The 16,973-nt window shown below is 42.7% G+C and overlaps 1 protein-coding gene across 1 annotated transcript in view; it reads left to right on the forward strand.

Annotated features, from left to right (window-relative positions):
* gw (trinucleotide repeat containing adaptor protein gawky) overlaps positions 1-16,973 on the forward strand; it is a 39,010-nt gene that overhangs the window by 12,358 nt on the left and 9,679 nt on the right. Inside the window, 6 exon segments of the mRNA XM_068366147.1 lie at positions 250-324; positions 2,133-2,254; positions 4,377-4,607; positions 5,211-8,272; positions 8,969-9,173; positions 15,429-15,854. Of these exon segments, the coding sequence (XP_068222248.1) occupies positions 250-324; positions 2,133-2,254; positions 4,377-4,607; positions 5,211-8,272; positions 8,969-9,173; positions 15,429-15,854 (4,121 nt within the window).

Genomic DNA, 16,973 nt, shown 5'->3' on the forward strand with positions numbered 1-16,973 from the left:
ACACATACTGTACACCTACACATACATATACATCTTCACATACATATACACTTACACATACATACACCTACACATACATATACATCTGCACATGCAAATATACCTACACATACATTAACCAAGACAACTAGAAATACAGGGTGTAATTCTAGGATGAACGCATACAACAGTGACAAGTCCTGTCATTATTACCGATGCCATCCATCTACCAGGAATTAAACTAATCTTTTTTTTTCTTCTCTTTTTCAGATAATTCCAAACATAAATGTGATCCAAACTTTAATATTTTGTGCCAAGATGTCCTACATACGCCAAGTTCAGGAGGTGAGTTTGTTTTTGTGTTTTTGTTTTGTGTTTGTTTGTTTGTTTTTTGTGTCCGCGTTTTTTGTGTTTGCGTTTGTGTGTGCGCGTTTGTTTGTTTGTGTGTGTGTTTTTTTGTGTTTGCGTTTGTTTGTTTTTGTTTGTTTTGTTTTTGTGTGCATTTTTTTGTGTGCGTTTGTTTGTATGTGTTTGTTTCTGTGCGCATTTGTTTGTTTTTGTTTGTGTAGGTGCGTTTGTTTGTGTGGTTGTGTGCGCATTTGTTTGTGTATGCGTTTGTTTTTGTGTTTGTGTGCGCGTTTGTTTGTGTATGCGTTTGTTTTTGTGTTTGTGTGCGCGTTTGTTTGTGTATGCGTTTGTTTTTGTGTTTGTGTGCGCGTTTGTTTGTGTATGCGTTTGTTTTTGTGTTTGTGTGCGCGTTTGTTTGTGTATGCGTTTGTTTTTGTGTTTGTGTGCGCGTTTGTTTGTGTATGCGTTTGTTTTTGTGTTTATGTGCGCGTTTGTTTGTCTGTGTGTGTGTTTGTGAACAGCTTCCCGGCCACAGTATTAATCGTAATGAAACCAAGTAGGGATTAACTGTTCTATGAAAAGCTGGAAATGATTAAATTTTGGAAGGTCAAGGTCAAAGGTTAAGGGAAGGGGTTAACTGTTTTGTAAAAAGCTGGAAATTATTAAATTTTCAAAGGTCTAGGTCAAAGGTCAAGGTCACTTTCAAGCAAAACGTCCAATAAACTTTTAGATAAAATATTCCAGGATAGTTTTAAGATTCTCATCTTATATCTTTATTTTTATAACAAGAATATAAATGTTTCTGCACACACAAACCTATATTAAGAGTATGCTTTTAACTTGGCTGGAATATGTCTGTTTAAATTTATAAAAAGATGTCTGCAGTTACCGGCCATTGGCAGGAAGTCCCGCCCCCTAGACTTTGTGTTGATTTTCAGTTTTCCCATTAACCCTTTTACCCCCAAAGGACGTACTTGTACGTTTCACAAAACTCCTCCCTTCACCCCATGGACGTACTGGCACGTCCTTGCTAAAAACTGCTATTAACATTTTTTTTTTAATATTTTTGATAATTTTTTGAGAAACTTCAGGCATTTTCTAAAAGAATGAGACCAACCTGACCTCTCTATGACAAAAATTAAGGCTGTTAGAGCAATTTGAAAAAATTATATGTATAGCAAAGTGTGCTTGAAGAAAAAGAACCCTGGGGTGTTAAGGGTTGGAAAGTTCAAAATAGCCTGGGGGTAAAAGGGTTAATGTAGAAGAGTATGCCTCTGATAGAAGGCCTAGGAGAGGGTTTATCAGGTGACTGACCCCTTAGTTTAGGGATAGCTGTGCGAAAGAACGGTTTGTATGGATAGAAAGAATATAAATTACTTGAATTTTTAATTTTAGAAGTAGGCGAATATCGAAGATTAATTTTAGAAGTAGGAGAATATCAAAGAGACTAACGTTTACTCGTAAAGAGGCGGGATTTCCCACCACAACCCGGCAACTACCAACGTCTTGTTTTAAATTCTAGCAATCAAATTACCAGCCTAGCTAATAAAATACTTGTACTTTTATAGTCGAGAAAAATACTAAAGTCGCTTCCGTCCTCCTCCGACAGATCTTGGGTCCTTTGCATTGTTATTTCAGAAAGATTTACTATTTTTTTTTTTTAAATTGTTCATAAACTTTTAAAGTTTTCAAATATTTAAATTCTAGGAATCAAGGAACCAGCCTAGCTAATAAAACACTCCTAAGATAAAACTCTTGTTTATAGTTGAGAAAAATACTAAGTCGCTTCCATCCTCCTTCGACAGATCTTGGGTCCTATGCATTGTCAGCCAAAGAGTGTTTAGTGGAAGACTGCACCGACAGTCCGCTCTTCCGCATTGTTCTGTCAGGGAGCTCGGATTCTGAGGCCTTCTCTACCATAGTCAAGGTGAGTTGCGACGGAGGGTCGGGTCAGCCGTAGCGAGTAGATCGACTCGATTGATGCTGGAGTCGTTAATCTTGAAGTTTTCCTTTTTGGTTTTCATCCTTGGCTTGAATGTAGCCAAGGCCTTTTTGGGATATATAATTAATTTTTTAATTTCTCTACCATAGTCAAGGTGAGTTCGACGGAGGATCGGATCATCCGTAGTGGGTAGATCAACTCGATTGATGCTGGATTCGTTAATCTTGAAGTTTTCCTTTTCGGTTTGAATTCCTGGTTTTAATATAGACAAGGCCTTTTTGGGATATATAATTGATTAATTTTTTAATTTTCTTTATTATATGTTATAGAGTTTGGTTAGATAGACTCGATTGATGCTGGAGTCGTTAATCTTCAAGTTTTTCTTTTTGGTTTTAATTCCTGTGTTGAATATAGCCAAGGGAATTTTGGGATATATAATTAATTTTTTAATTTTCTTTATTATATGTTATAAAATTTATAAATTATATCATATTTCTTGATCTTAGGATATGAAATTTGACATTAAGATGAAGACAGCGATTATTCGTTAATCGTTCCTATAGTTTTTTTAAAGTTTATAAGAATTATCTTATACAAAATAATTTGTTTAAATGAATTTAAACTTAATTTCACATAATAAGGCTTTATTTGTAATGTAGCTTAAGATAATATTTTAAGTTTTTGAAAGTTTCAAATATTGGGAATTAAATTTGTTCTGAGATTTTGTGCTTTGGCTTAATTTTTCAATCCTGGTTTGAATATAGACTAAGGCCTTTGAGATATAAATTTGATAATTATGACTTATAAAATATACATCTGTCAATGTTTCCTTATCCTAGGATATAAAATTTATTAAATTTATTAAATTTATCAATGGTTATTCTAGGGTATAAAAATAGATTTATTTTTTCTTTATTCTGGGATATAAAATTTATATGTTTATCATTGTTTCTTGATCTTTGGGTGTGAAATTGACATTTATCAATAGTTTGGATATAAAATTGAAAAATTTATTAAAATTGACAAATTTATCAATTTTTTGGATATAAAATTGACAAATTTATCAATAGTTTGGATATAAAATTGACAAATTTATCAATAGCTTGGATAGAAAATTGACAAATTTATCAATAGTTTGGCTATAAAATTAAATTTATCAAGTTTGGATATAAAATTGACAAATTTTTCAATAGGTTCGATATAAAATTTATCAATATTTTGGATATAAATTTGACAAATTCATCAATAGTTTGGATATAAAATTGAACAAATTTATCAATAGTTTGGATATAAAATTGACAAATTTATCAATAGTTTGGATATAAAATTGACAAATTTTTCAATAGTTTGGATATAAAATTGACAAATTTTTTAGTTTCTTTATCTTGGGACATAAAATTATCAAATTTATCTATAGTTTTGATGTAAAATTGTCAAATTTATCAGTTTCTTTTTCCTGGGATATAAAATTAACAAGTTTATCGATAGTTTGGGTATAAGGTTGATAAATTTATCAGTTTCTACATCCTGGGATATAAAATTAACATAACATATTTATCAATAGTTTCTACAAAATTAATATTTATCAATTTTCTTTATCCTTGGATATACAAATTTATCAATAGTTAGGATATAAAATTGTCAATTTTTGATTTCTGGAGTCTGAAATTGACAAAGTTCTCCACCTTAAACCTTTTACCCCCAAAGGACGTACTGGTACGTTTCACAAAAGTCATCCCTTTACCCCCATGGACGTACCAGTACGTCCTTGCAAAAAAATGCTATAAGAATTATTTTTTTTCATATTTTTGATAATTTTTTTTAAAACTTCAGGCATTTTCCAAGAGAATGAGACCAACCTGACCTCTCTATGACGAAAATTAAGGCTGTTAGAGCAATTTAAAAAAGATATACTGCAAAATATGCTGGGAAAAAAATAACTTCTTGCGGGTTAAGGGTTGGAAATTTCCAAATAGCCTGGGGGTAAAAGGGTTAAAATGATTTGACAAATTTGACCAGTGTTTCTTTATATGTCTTCAATTACCATTTATATCTCCCGATCGACTCGACCCCTTCGACGTCTAACGCTCACTCTCCCTGTCCGCAGTGTTGTGTAAACGGGTGGTTGTGGGCGGGCAAGATGACAAAGAAGACGGCGAGAAAGTCGCGGGACAGCGCGGAAGGGAGGGAGAAGCAGTGCTGCCTGGGGGACACGCGTCGAGTGCCCCTGTCGGCCGCGACAGAAGATGAAGACGACGAAGATTTAGCGACATATTACTTGCCAAGTAAAAACTCTGCGTTTCCTACCAACCAAGTGCCTCATAACTCCTCCTCTACAGTAAGTCCGAGTCTCTCTCTCTCTCTCTCTCTCTCTCTCTCATATGTATTGTGCTCTCTCTCTCTCTCTCTCTCTCTCTCATATGTATTGTGCTCTCTCTCTCTCTCTCTCTCTCTCTCATATGTATTGTGCTCTCTCTCTCATATGTATTGTGCTCTCTCTCTCTCTATCTCTCTCTCTCTCTCTCTCTCTCTCTCTCTCTCTCTCTCTCTCTCTCTCTCTCTCTCTCTCTCTCTCTCTTGTGTATTGTGTGCGCTCTCTCTCTCATATGTATTGTGCTCTCTCTCTCTCTCTCTCTCTCTCTCTCTCTCTCTCTCTCTCTCTCTCTCTCTCTCGTGTGTATTGTGCGCGTGCTCTCTCTCTCTCTCTCTCTCTCTCTCTCTCTCTCTCTCTCTCTCATTGTATTAATTTGTTTATTTAGGTTATCCATCTCTCACTATATAAACATCTAAATGTTAAGAGAAATTTTTATAATAATTATGCTTTTAATTTTTGTCTCACTGAGGTCATCTCACTTTAGAGTTCTGTAATTAACGTCACTTTAAAAGCCCTCGTAGCGATGCGTTTCTAACGAGCCCTATTTCTCCCCCTTTTTTTTTGCAGGACGTGAAATCCTTTGGTTTGGTTTGCAAAGCACAAATTGCAAGCGAAGAAGTGGACCACCCTATTAGAAGAAAGAGCCAAAGTGTACTAGAGTGTCGCGCTGGTGACGATACTACTACTACTGCCCTCGTCCTTGTGGTAGCTAATGACAAATGCAGCAGCTGCAGCAGCTGCAGTGGTGTGCCAGTAGTCTTAACGCCAGCAGCCGCCGCAGAAACAGCTGTCCACAATGAGTCCCCAGAGTTGGGTGGGGGGAAGGGTGGGGTTAGAGCTGACCCCATTCGAGCCCCTCAGTCGCTCAGAGATGAACTTTTATCTGTGATATTCAGCTCTTTGCCGTTATGTGGTCAAATATCCGATGCGTTTCGAACCCCTTTCTCTCCTCCTCGGTCTCCTTCTCATTCTTCTTCTTCTTCCTTGGCTGCGTCACGACGCGGGTCCAGTGACGGCACCGGAGGTGATAAGCGCCAAGAACCAGGGGAGGAGGAGGAGGAGGAGCCACCCCTGCGGAGCTCCCCGGGGCCCGCCTGCTGTCCGTCCTTCTCGACCACTGCCCCAGGGTTCCCTAAGCTGGGGCCGGCGGCGCCCTTCCTCTTAATCCTCCTCCGCGGGCCGACAACGTGTACCACTGCCGTCACTGCCCTCTGGCGAGGGGACGTGGCGTTATCAGCAATAGCATTAAGTAGACACAGAAGCAGCAACAGCATCACAGGCGACTGGGCAATGTCGCCTGCACCGTATTCTCGCTCCAGTACACACAACCATCGGTGCGAGGAGGACCCGCTGCTCCTCCTCTTCCTCGAGGCCGCCGCTGCGGCGAGCGCTCCGAGGAGAAGCCCTCTCGTCAGCGTCACAGGGCAGCAGCAGCTGAAAGCACACCTTGCCAAGGCCAGTCTCAACATTCCCTCTCCATCTCTTGGCCCGAAGGCCAAAAGTAATAATATTGCCAATAGCCAACCCCAGGGTAAACACCCTAGCTTTAATAATAATAATAATAATGATAAGACTAAGGATAAGAGTAATAATAATAATATAAACCAGGAGACCTTCGAGGGGCGGCACCAGAAGAAGACCGAGTCGAAGACAGAGTCGGCCGATTCTGTTGCCTCTCCTCCAGGCGGCTTCCTTGTAATAAGTGCAACAACCTCCTGCAACCAATACGCTTTGTTTCCTACATCACCTGCAGCAGAATCATCACATTCATCATCATCGCCGTCGTCGTCTCTGTCGACGACGTCGTCTTCTACTTCTTCTTCGTCCGAACGTCCCCGGGCTGCAGGCAAGCCTGGTAAGTTTGGTTTCACTGTGTCTTCTCCTCTGTCCTCTTCTTGTTCATCATCATCGTCAACCCCCTCCCCCCAAATGAAGTTGAACCGTTGGGGCATTCCAAGGGGACTGGGGCTCCTGGGTGGGGGAGAGAGCGCCACCAACGGGTGGGGCGGTGGCTCGGCCGCCCAGACTGCCGGCTGGGGCAACTCCGGCGCCAATCAGACCGGCACGCAGGGCCAGTGGGGCGGCGGACCGAACCGGGGCGGGGGCGCGCCAAACGCCTCGCCCGCCCAGGGGGGTAGCAATCTCAAATCTGCTCAGCCGAACAGCGGAGGTCCGTCCCAGCCTGGAGGGAATTCCGGCGCCGGGGGACAACAGCAGAACGCCCCCAGTGGGGGTAGCGGCAGCCAGGCCGTGGGAGGCCCCACTGGCGGTGGGGTCAGCAATCAACAGCAGCAGCAACAGCAACAACAACAGCCCGGTCAGCAGAACGCCAGTGGCCAGGGAAGCGGCAGCAACAACACCTGGGCTCAAGCCGCAGGGAAAGGTCTTCCGGCTGGTAGCGGAGCGGGAGGCAGCGGGTCGGGCGACGCTCAAAAACGGCACATGGAGCAGCAGCTGCAGAGTATCCGGGAGGCGCTGCTCAGCAGCGAGGGATGGGGCGGCGAGAATGTGAACCAGGAGACGGCCTGGGACCTGCCCGGCTCGCCCGAGCCCAGCGGCAACAAGGATTCCAACGCCCCCTTCAAGATCAACGTCAACAACGGCTGCGACCTGTGGGAGAACAACCTGAGGAACGGTGGAGCCGCTCCCCCCAAGGCACAGCTGGCTCCCTGGGGCCACACCCCGGCCACCAACTATGGCGGTACGTGGGGCGAAGACGACGACACCTCGGACACCTCCAACGTCTGGACTGGGGTGCCCAACAATCCTCAGTGGGGCGCTAACACACCCAATCCCCCCAACATGTGGGGTGGCGGAGGACCCCCTAAGAAGAACAGCGACTGGAGTGGCAGCGGAGGCGGCGGAGGAGGAGGAGGAGGACAAGGTGGCAGCGGTGCTGGTGGTAGCGGAGGAGGAGGAGGAGGTGGAGGCGGGCAAGGCGGCGGCGGGAACAGCGTGGTCGGACCCAGTGGATGGGCCGAGCCGATTCCCCCCAGGACGGGGGTCGATAACCCTCCGGGCGATTGGGGTCCCGCTGGCCCTCACAAGCCAGGTCCTCATGTTGGACCCCACGGCGGCCCACATGCCGGCGGACCACACACCGTACCCCACGCCGGACCTCAAATTGGACCTCACGGTGCACCTCATGGAGGCCCCCATGCCGGACCTCACGCAGGCCCGCACAGCGGCCCCCACAACGGACCACACAGTGGACCACACAATGGGCCACATGCAGGACCTCACGGAGGGCCGCACGCCGGCCCACACGGAGGACCACACGGAGGTCCCCACAACGGCCCGCACGGAGGACCTCATGGCGGGCCCCCGAGCGGAGGCCCTGGAGCCGGTCCCGGCCAGTGGAACGGCCCCAAAGACATCAAGTCCGGCGTACTCGGCGGACCAAGCGGGTGGGAGGAGCCTTCGCCTCCGTCGCAGAGGCGGGACGACGGCACGGGCGTGTGGGGCAACCCTCAACAGCAGACAAACATATCCCGGTGGAAGGAGATGCCCAACCCCAACATGATGGGACGCTCGGGCATGCCCGGTCCACCTCAGCAAGGACGAATGCCTGGCCCACCAGGGCCCGGCGGGATCAAACCGGACCAGCGAATGTGGTCTCAACACACTGGGTAGGTTATGCTCTAGTTTTGTTTTAAGAGGGACTTTTTGGGATGAATGAGAGGAACTTTTTGGGATGAATGAGAGGAACTTTTTGGGATGAATGAGAGGAACTTTTTGGGATGAACGAGAGGAACTTTTTGGGATGAATGAGAGGGACCTTTTGGGATGAATGAGAGGAACCTTTTGGGATGAATGAGAGGTACCTTTTGGAATGAATGAGAGGGACCTTTTGGGATGAATGAGAGGAACTATTTGGGATGAATGAGAGCGACCTTTTTGGGATGAATGAGAGGAATGAAAGGGACCTTTTGGGATGAACGATATGAACTTTTTGGGATGAATGAGAGGTACCTTTTGGAATGAATGAGAGGGACCTTTTGGGATGAATGAGAGGAACTTTTTGGGATGAATGAGAGGGACCTTTTGGGATGAATGAGAGGGACTTTTTGGGATGAATGAGAGGGACCTTTTGGGATGAATGAGAGGAACTTTTTGGGATGAATGAGAGGAACTTTTTGGGAGGAATGAGAGGAACTTTTTGGGAGGAATGAGAGGAACTTTTTGGGAGGAATGAGAGGAAGTTTTTGGGATGAATGAGAGGAACGTTTTTGGAGGAATGAGAGGGATATAGTCTGAGGAATGCGAGGGACTTTAAAATTATCATAATCAACAAACGTCACCTCGTTCTCTCTTCCCCATTTCAGAAGGAATGGCAGCTGGAGTGACCCCCCCCACGATACGGGTAGTGGCATGTGGGGGGAGGAGCCGAAGTCTAGCGGGTGGGGCGAGCCTCCCATCACCTCCCCGTCGTGGGGCACAAAGCCCAAGACTCCAACCGGAGCGCCTGGCGTTCCCGTCGGTTGGGGAGAGCCGGACATGGAGCCCCAGGGTTGGGGAAACCAAAACAAGGTAAGATCGGGTGGCCTCGGACTGTCGTTGTTACCTCTGAAGGTGTGCGTCCACTAGGTAGACGAACTCTGCCCCCCCCCCGAGACGACCCTCGTCTCGCCCCTCCGGCCGTAGACGGCGAGGGTCGCTGGCTTTGGCAAGACGGACGAAGGTGGTGGCGGTGGTGTTGGTTTAGGGGGAATATCTTGGGGTTTATCTTTCTCTTTCTTGTGGTTAGCAAAGTCTTTTTATTTTGATTGTCAGTAAATATACAAAAAAAAAAGTTAGAGACTGTGTTTTATGGGACACGGTCCGACAGACGTGTCCTCCGCCCAGTGGAAATGCACCTTTGTGAGGGCCCACCTATAGCTTTATGAACACGAGTCGAGAGGGAGGGGGCGTCCGCTGCCTCCCTCCTCACCCTGGGGTCTTCTTTGGATTACGGAAGGTCTGTCTTAGCTAGTAAGGTGTGTTGTGGATGCCTGTTTTGACACTCTTTCCCCCTTTCACAACATTCTCCTCCTCTCATCCCCCAAAGGCGCGTTTTACTCGCGAGGGCCGGAACACATCTGGGGAATATAGCTGCTGCTGTCTCTCTCTTACGTCTGTGTATCCACCAGACAGAAATTTTAGTTATGATTTTAAAAAGTATTTTTTCCACAAGTAATTTATCCAATTTCTTAAACCCAGATTTCTTCCGACGCTACGGGTAAAATACGCCTTGATTAAATCTCTTCTTTTTCTCCTGTCTTCCCCCAAGTTTTCTTCTATCCTAAGGTGGACTTGACGTAGTAGGAGGTTTGGGTGTTAGATTCTCGCCAAGTAGGCACAGGAAGCCGTAACGTCCCGGTGATAGGAGCGGAGCATAGGTGTCAGTTTCGTTAGGCAGGGTGGAGTATTTTGTAATCCTTTAGATTAAATTACAATCGACAGGTAGCTATTTATGTGGTGTAGGTCTTGGTGTGACGCATGGTTTTCCGACAGTAGATGCATACAATGATGTAGAAAAGCCTCTTAGTTCAGTTTATGAAGTTAGCGAGTTAAAGGTCATTTTAGTTCAATATACTTATGTTTGTAAATGGTTTAATGATCATTGCAACTGTAGAAGTTTCATCACAAACTATAGACGCAAACTCGGTTCTCACGGAGTTGGTCGCGAGGTCATCAGCCTTGCGATCGCTGTATAGCATTGCTTGGCCTGTTGTCTTAGTGATTTCCAATACCCAAAAAATACATAGCGATTTAATCTATGAAAACTCGGCCAATGTTTTGTGAAGCAGGCATCTGTTTATATAAGTTAGGGATATTAGAAAAACAGACATTACAGTACTTACCTTAATATATTTACCCATTACAATAGAGAACCATGGAGATTGTCAGTTTTTTCCCTAGTTTTTGTTGCTTATTTTCTGTACTACATAGTGTTTGCTTTAGAGTAATTTAGAGACTGTAGATACAGTTCCTACACGAATAAATATCCCTGCCTTTGATAGGAGTACACTTTCGGATTGGCTGGAACTTCGGCTGTCAAAATATACAAGGTGTACAGTAGCCTCACTGTATTTCTGGCTCCATCAACCTTAGGATTGGTTACCGTGATCTGGAACCTTTTGATCGTCCAGCACGATCGAGAACTCCGTGAGAAAATTAACCCTACGAGGGATTATAGCAATCGGTAAACTTACAATCGTTTACCGAGAGGAAGAACTACATGATCTGGAACAACGATTAGAGTGTTCACTCGTGCCCCACACCTTCATTACCTTTGAGTCGCTACGGAGCTATCTCGCCTGTTTCTTCACAGCCCTTCTTACAGAGAAGACGAGGAGGATGGCATCGCCGTAGCACATGACGACCAATTGGCCATAGTCACTTGAAACTTCGGTCTTTAGCAGCTCTACAAAAAAACCCCACTCTTGGGAAAGGTTTTTACAACTGTACTAAAACTCGTATTATACTACTCCTTGATCTAGGTCTTACCACACTCAGACCCCAATCCATGACTTGAGTTTCCCCAGGCGCAAACATCTTTCGCCTCGTTGACACTCAAAGTGCTTAAACAGGGGACTTCTCAATTCTGATCTTGGCACTCTCTACTGCAATGGCACATATATGTGCAAAGATGATGGCAAGAATCCTTCCCAACCAATGTCTTCTGTGTACAGTATTTTCTTCAGGAAGGTGACCCCAAAGATGGCTGCCCTTGGAGCTGTTTGGTACGGCATTTTCAAGTGTCTCGGTTAATGGAATTTCGTACACTACCGATTGATAGAATCTTAGTTCCTGGGGTCTTAACAGAAATTATCCCCGCTCGAGTGAACTTTGGGATCCCACAGCGGCTTTAGAGACCTAGACAGAATGAGGATACGTCTTGACATTCGAATCCTCCTTGAAGGAATTTACTTCCATAGCCAGCCTTCAAACTACGCCGAGGTTCGATCGCTGGGCCATCACAGCCGTACGCGGCACTACAGCCCACGGTTTGTGAAAGCCCAAGCACGAGGAAGTACGCCGATTTGAAACGATCACGTGGCAAGAACAGAGAAACGATCACCTGGTAAGAACAGAGAAACGATCACCTGGTAAGAACAGAGAAACGATCACCTGGTAAGAACAGAGAAACGATCACCTGGTAAGAACAGAGAAACGATCACCTGGTAAGAACAGAGAAACGATCACCTGGTAAGAACAGAGAAACGATCACCTGGTAAGAACAGAGAAACGATCACCTGGTAAGAACAGAGAAACGATCACCTGGTAAGAACAGAGAAACGATCACCTGGTAAGAACAGAGAAACAATCACCTGGTAAGAACAGAGAAACGATCACCTGGTAAGAACAGAGAAACGATCACCTGGTAAGAACAGAGACATCTTGATGCACCGTTCAGTTGGCCTTTTGAGACCCAGAGAAAAATACAATAGCCAGCTTTACCAGAGAAAGGTAGAATTGCTTCCCTTACGGAATGCTTTTGTAAGAGATGTGGCCCTTTTTCAACGGAGGGAACTACAAGTGGTAATGTTGGAAGGGGGCAAACAGGTCTCTCATTCCACCGGTCTGTTACTGCAACCTTTACGGCCCACTTATCTGCGAGTATACCTATGTCTTTAGAGACATTTTATGAGTATGAGTAGCTTGCATATCTCCCAATGGGTCAAAAAGCCTCTCTGCATGATCTATAGGATGAAAAGCCCTTCTTCCTGAGGATGTTCTCTGGTTAAAGTTGTAGTATTTGGATCTCCTTTCTTCCTTTGCCCCTCTATCAGGTTGCAGCCATTGTTCTGTTGTTTGCTGGACGGATGTTGATCCGGCCGAGCCTCCATACCTAGAATCTGTTCTGTATGGTTCGGATGTAGACGTTTAGTTGCTCCAACACGGAGTACTTACCTCGAACTACTTTCTCAGGAGTGTCTGGGATTCTCCTCCCAACCGACCAGAATTTTGTGTCGTTTCACCTATCTCCGTTTTCTATAGTGGGTCCCTCTGTAGCGGATGAATACGCCCCCTGAGGCGACCCGGGTCGGTGGGCACGCGTGGCCAGGTCTCGGTCACCAGTAAGTTTCTGTTCGCGACGTGATTAACATCTCGCCGCGCTCTCTCATCCCGTGCGACCCTTTGTGTCCCCACGCGGTTCCCACATGTTTAGAATTCACCTTATATTCCTTTATCCACCTCTTTCCCCTGTGGCCTTGTGTTGCTTGGTGCTTTTGTGTGCGGTTTCCAAGATTAATCAATATTTTCCTTGTGATTCTCCTAAGTTTCATCAATTTTCTTAATCTCCATTTTCCTTTTCAAGATTATTCAATATTTTCCTTGTGATTCTTCAAAGTTTAATCCGTTTGTACTTCTTGTATTTCCTGTTTAACCCTTGTCTTATTTCTCAAACTTTTCCTTGCCATTTTGAGTACTTAATCCTATGCCATCCTAATATTTGGCAATCTTCTCTAGTTCTTTTATATTTGTGGACTTTGATCCTATACCTCTTTCTAGCTGTCTTAAGATCCTACAATTCAAGTAGGATAGCACAGTGACTTGGGTAATCCTTTCGATATCCTATTGGGTGTTATCACTTTATCCTCATCTATTACCATGCTACAAATTATCCTTCATTGGCCAGAGATATATCCTTCAAAGGATATAAGCTCATCCTCAACTGTCAGTGAACAGAATCCTGGCCCAACCCATTGGATTCCTAATTGTTGGAAGGTAGTGGGATTCAGTACTCCCTAATGTAGTGACGTCGAAGGATTTTAAACCCCCCAGTATTATAGGAAACCTCTGTCTCCTAAGGACGAGTATCCTACTAAAGAACGACCCCTAGGAGGTCAGAGGGCCTACTCTGTGGTGGCTGGTAGGGGCGGAGTTTCCTCACCCTCGAACGAAATCTACCGACACCTCGTTATAATTTACAGCCAAAGTTTCAGCCAGTTTGAAAACATTCCTATCAAAGAACTTTGGTTTATATTATTAAGAGCAACAAATATTAAGTACTTTTCAAACTCTGTTTATGGAGTTACAATTCAGAAGTTTTTTGGGGAATGTTGACATACAGATATACGTAACATTCCACATACATTTTCCTAAAATTAAGCGTTAGGGAATGTATTACAGTATTTATTTTTGAAGGTTGAAATGTCTTAGTACAAATTTCCTTTTAGAATTTATTTATTGAAGGACATTTTAGAAGTTTTTGCTTTTAGAATTTATTTATTGGAGGACATTTCAGAAGTTTTTGCTTTTAGAATTTATTTATTGAAGGACATTTTAGAAGTTTTTGCTTTTAGAATTTATTTATTGAAGGACATTTTAGAAGTTTTTGCTTTTAGAATTTATTTATTGGAGGACATTTTAGAAGTTTTTGCTTTTAGAATTTATTTATTGGAGGACATTTTAGAAGTTTTTGCTTTTAGAATTTATTTATTGAAGGACATTTTAGAAGTTTTTGCTTTTAGAATTTATTTATTGAAGGACATTTTAGAAGTTTTTGCTTTTAGAATTTATTTATTGGAGGACATTTTAGAAGTTTTTGCTTTTAGAATTTATTTATTGGAGGACATTTTAGAAGTTTTTGCTTTTAGAATTTATTTATTGGAGGACATTTTAGAAGTTTTTGCTTTTAGAATTTATTTATTGGAGGACATTTTAGAAGTTTTTGCTTTTAGAATTTATTTATTGGAGGACATTTTAGAAGTTTTTGCTTTTAGAATTTATTTATTGAAGGACATTTTAGAAGTTTTTACTTTTAGAATTTATTTATTGGAGGACATTTTAGAAGTTTTTGCTTTTAGAATTTATTTATTGGAGGACATTTTAGAAGTTTTTGCTTTTAGAATTTATTTATTGGAGGACATTTTAGAAGTTTTTGCTTTTAGAATTTATTTATTGGAGGACATTTTAGAAGTTTTTGCTTTTAGAATTTATTTATTGGAGGACATTTTAGAAGTTTTTGCTTTTAGAATTTATTTATTGGAGGACATTTTAGAAGTTTTTGCTTTTAGAATTTATTTATTGAAGGACATTTTAGAAGTTTTTGCTTTTAGAATTTATTTATTGAAGGACATTTTAGAAGTTTTTACTTTTAGAATTTATTGATGGACAATTTAGAAGTTTTTGCTTTTAGAATTTATTTATTGCAGGACATTTCAGAAGTTTTTTGGGAATGTAAACTTAGATGTAATATTTGTAGTACGTTTAGGTAAACGGTAATATTAGGGAATGTGTTAAATATATTTTTGAAGGTTGAAATTTAGTAATACAAATTACTTGGCTTTTAAAATTTATTTATTTATCGAAGCCCAATTTAGAAGTTTTTTGCGGACTATTAGATGTAACATTTGTAACGTTTAGGTAAACATTAGACGTTAGGGAATGTTGAAGATATATTTCTGAAGGTTGAAATTGACATTGTAAAGGCAAATCTGTTTATCCAGTCTAATAACTTACATTTACTCATGATTTATTTTATCGTAAGTTGTATCGGGGCAGACGTACATTTGGACGTCGGCCGTACACACACGTAAATTTCCTTCCGAGAGGTTCCTGTTCAGTTTTGCAGGGATCTCGAGGAAGGATCGATCTTTCTGCTGCATTGAGAAATCTGTGACCTTTATCTGGCAATATTTAACATCATACCAGTTATAAACTCTGTAAGAGCCACGGACCTCGACTCATTCTCTCTCTCACGAGTTAACGGGTTGTGTCGTTTCATGGGCCGAAAGTATTCAGGCATTTCCCTCCCCTGGAAATTTAATACTGTCTATATACTCTTCATTTCAGCATAAGAATAAAATTGTATTAAGTAGTAACATAGTTAGGAAGGCCAGTGTAGGTAGCAGTGCCTTGTCATTTATCACGGCTGCCTGTAGTCACGGCTGTGAGTGGTGTGTTCGTACGTATGTGTACCTCTGTGAGAGGGAACGTGTGTTTGCGTACCTCTGTGAGAGGGAACGTGTGTTTGCGTACCTCTGTGAGAGGGAACGTGTGTTTGTGTACCTCTTTGAGAGGGAACGTGTCTCTGTGTACCTCTGTGAGAGGGAACTTGTGTGTTTGTGTACCTCTGTGAGAGGGAACGTGTGTTTGTGTATCTCTTGTGAGAGGGAACGTGTGATTGTGTATCTCTGTGAGAGGGAACGTGTGTTTGCGTACCTCTGTGAGAGGGAACGTGTGGTTGTCTACCTCTGTGAGAGGGAACGTGTGTTTTCTGTACCTCTGTGAGAGGGAACGTGTGTTTTGCGTACCTCTGTGAGAGGGAACGCGTGTCTGTGTACCTCTGTGGAGAGGGAACGTGTGTCTGTGTACCTCTGTGGAGAGGGAACGTGTGTTTGTGTACCTCTGTGAGAAGGAAATTTTTTATTTATGTTACATTAGCAAAGTTTTTCCATGTTTTCTTCATTTGACGTTGCTACGGTTGAAGGTAGCAAAGTAGATTACAAGCTGAAAAGTGAAGAAAATATCCTAGATAGATTCCTCTTAAGTGTGTGTGGGTATGTTAATATCTAGTGTGGTTGCGTTTTGGTTGAGGTTGAAAGTGACAGTTATGTTAATCAGTTAATTGCTAAAAATGACTTACGTCTTGCTAATCCTGTCGCAAGCAAAGGGCCCAAGAACAGGAAGTATGTATGACTTTTATGGTCCGTTCATGAATGGAAGGATAGTGGAGTCCAGATTTCGACTGCTTCGAATGACTCTGATTAGGAATCACCGATCTCTTCCTTGGGTCTTGAGAAGTCCCTGGCTTTAGTGTTACACCGGGAAGTTGATAACGACTGATTGAACCTTTGTATAGAGGGTATAGGATGTGTGGTGTTTATATACTGTAGCTTTTGACTTTGAAGTGCCTCGGTTGATAATTGTAAATTGCTTGTAAGTGGTGTTTGGAAGGAATGACCAATGTAGAAGACAGTTCGATTTTGAAGTTATCTGCTGTAGTTAACCCAAACGTTAGAAGTTCTTGGGAATCTTCGTAAATGAAGTGTTGTGCCTCTTCACTGGCACCTGTGGGGCCCCTGATGCATATAGCCACTGTCCATAGTTCACGTTGCAGAAGCTTATTAGCACTTCTAGTTGCATTGACAGTATCTGATTAGGTACAACCACCAGCTCTCAAAACATTTGACATTTTTTTTTTTTTCCAGATTTTACCTGTTTTTAGTATATGGTAACAAGGGGTAACTCATGAATTTCTTTACGGGAGGAACAGTATAATTGTTTTCATTTATTGTAAATATAAATTAGTATTCAAGTAGGGAGAAGGTCCAGTAAGACTCTATATACCAAATGCATATCGATCTTCCTCGTAGTTTGATACTGCTGGGTGCAATC

The sequence above is a fragment of the Palaemon carinicauda genome, chromosome 43, assembly GCF_036898095.1.
Source record: "Palaemon carinicauda isolate YSFRI2023 chromosome 43, ASM3689809v2, whole genome shotgun sequence".
Classification (NCBI taxonomy): domain Eukaryota; kingdom Metazoa; phylum Arthropoda; class Malacostraca; order Decapoda; family Palaemonidae; genus Palaemon; species Palaemon carinicauda.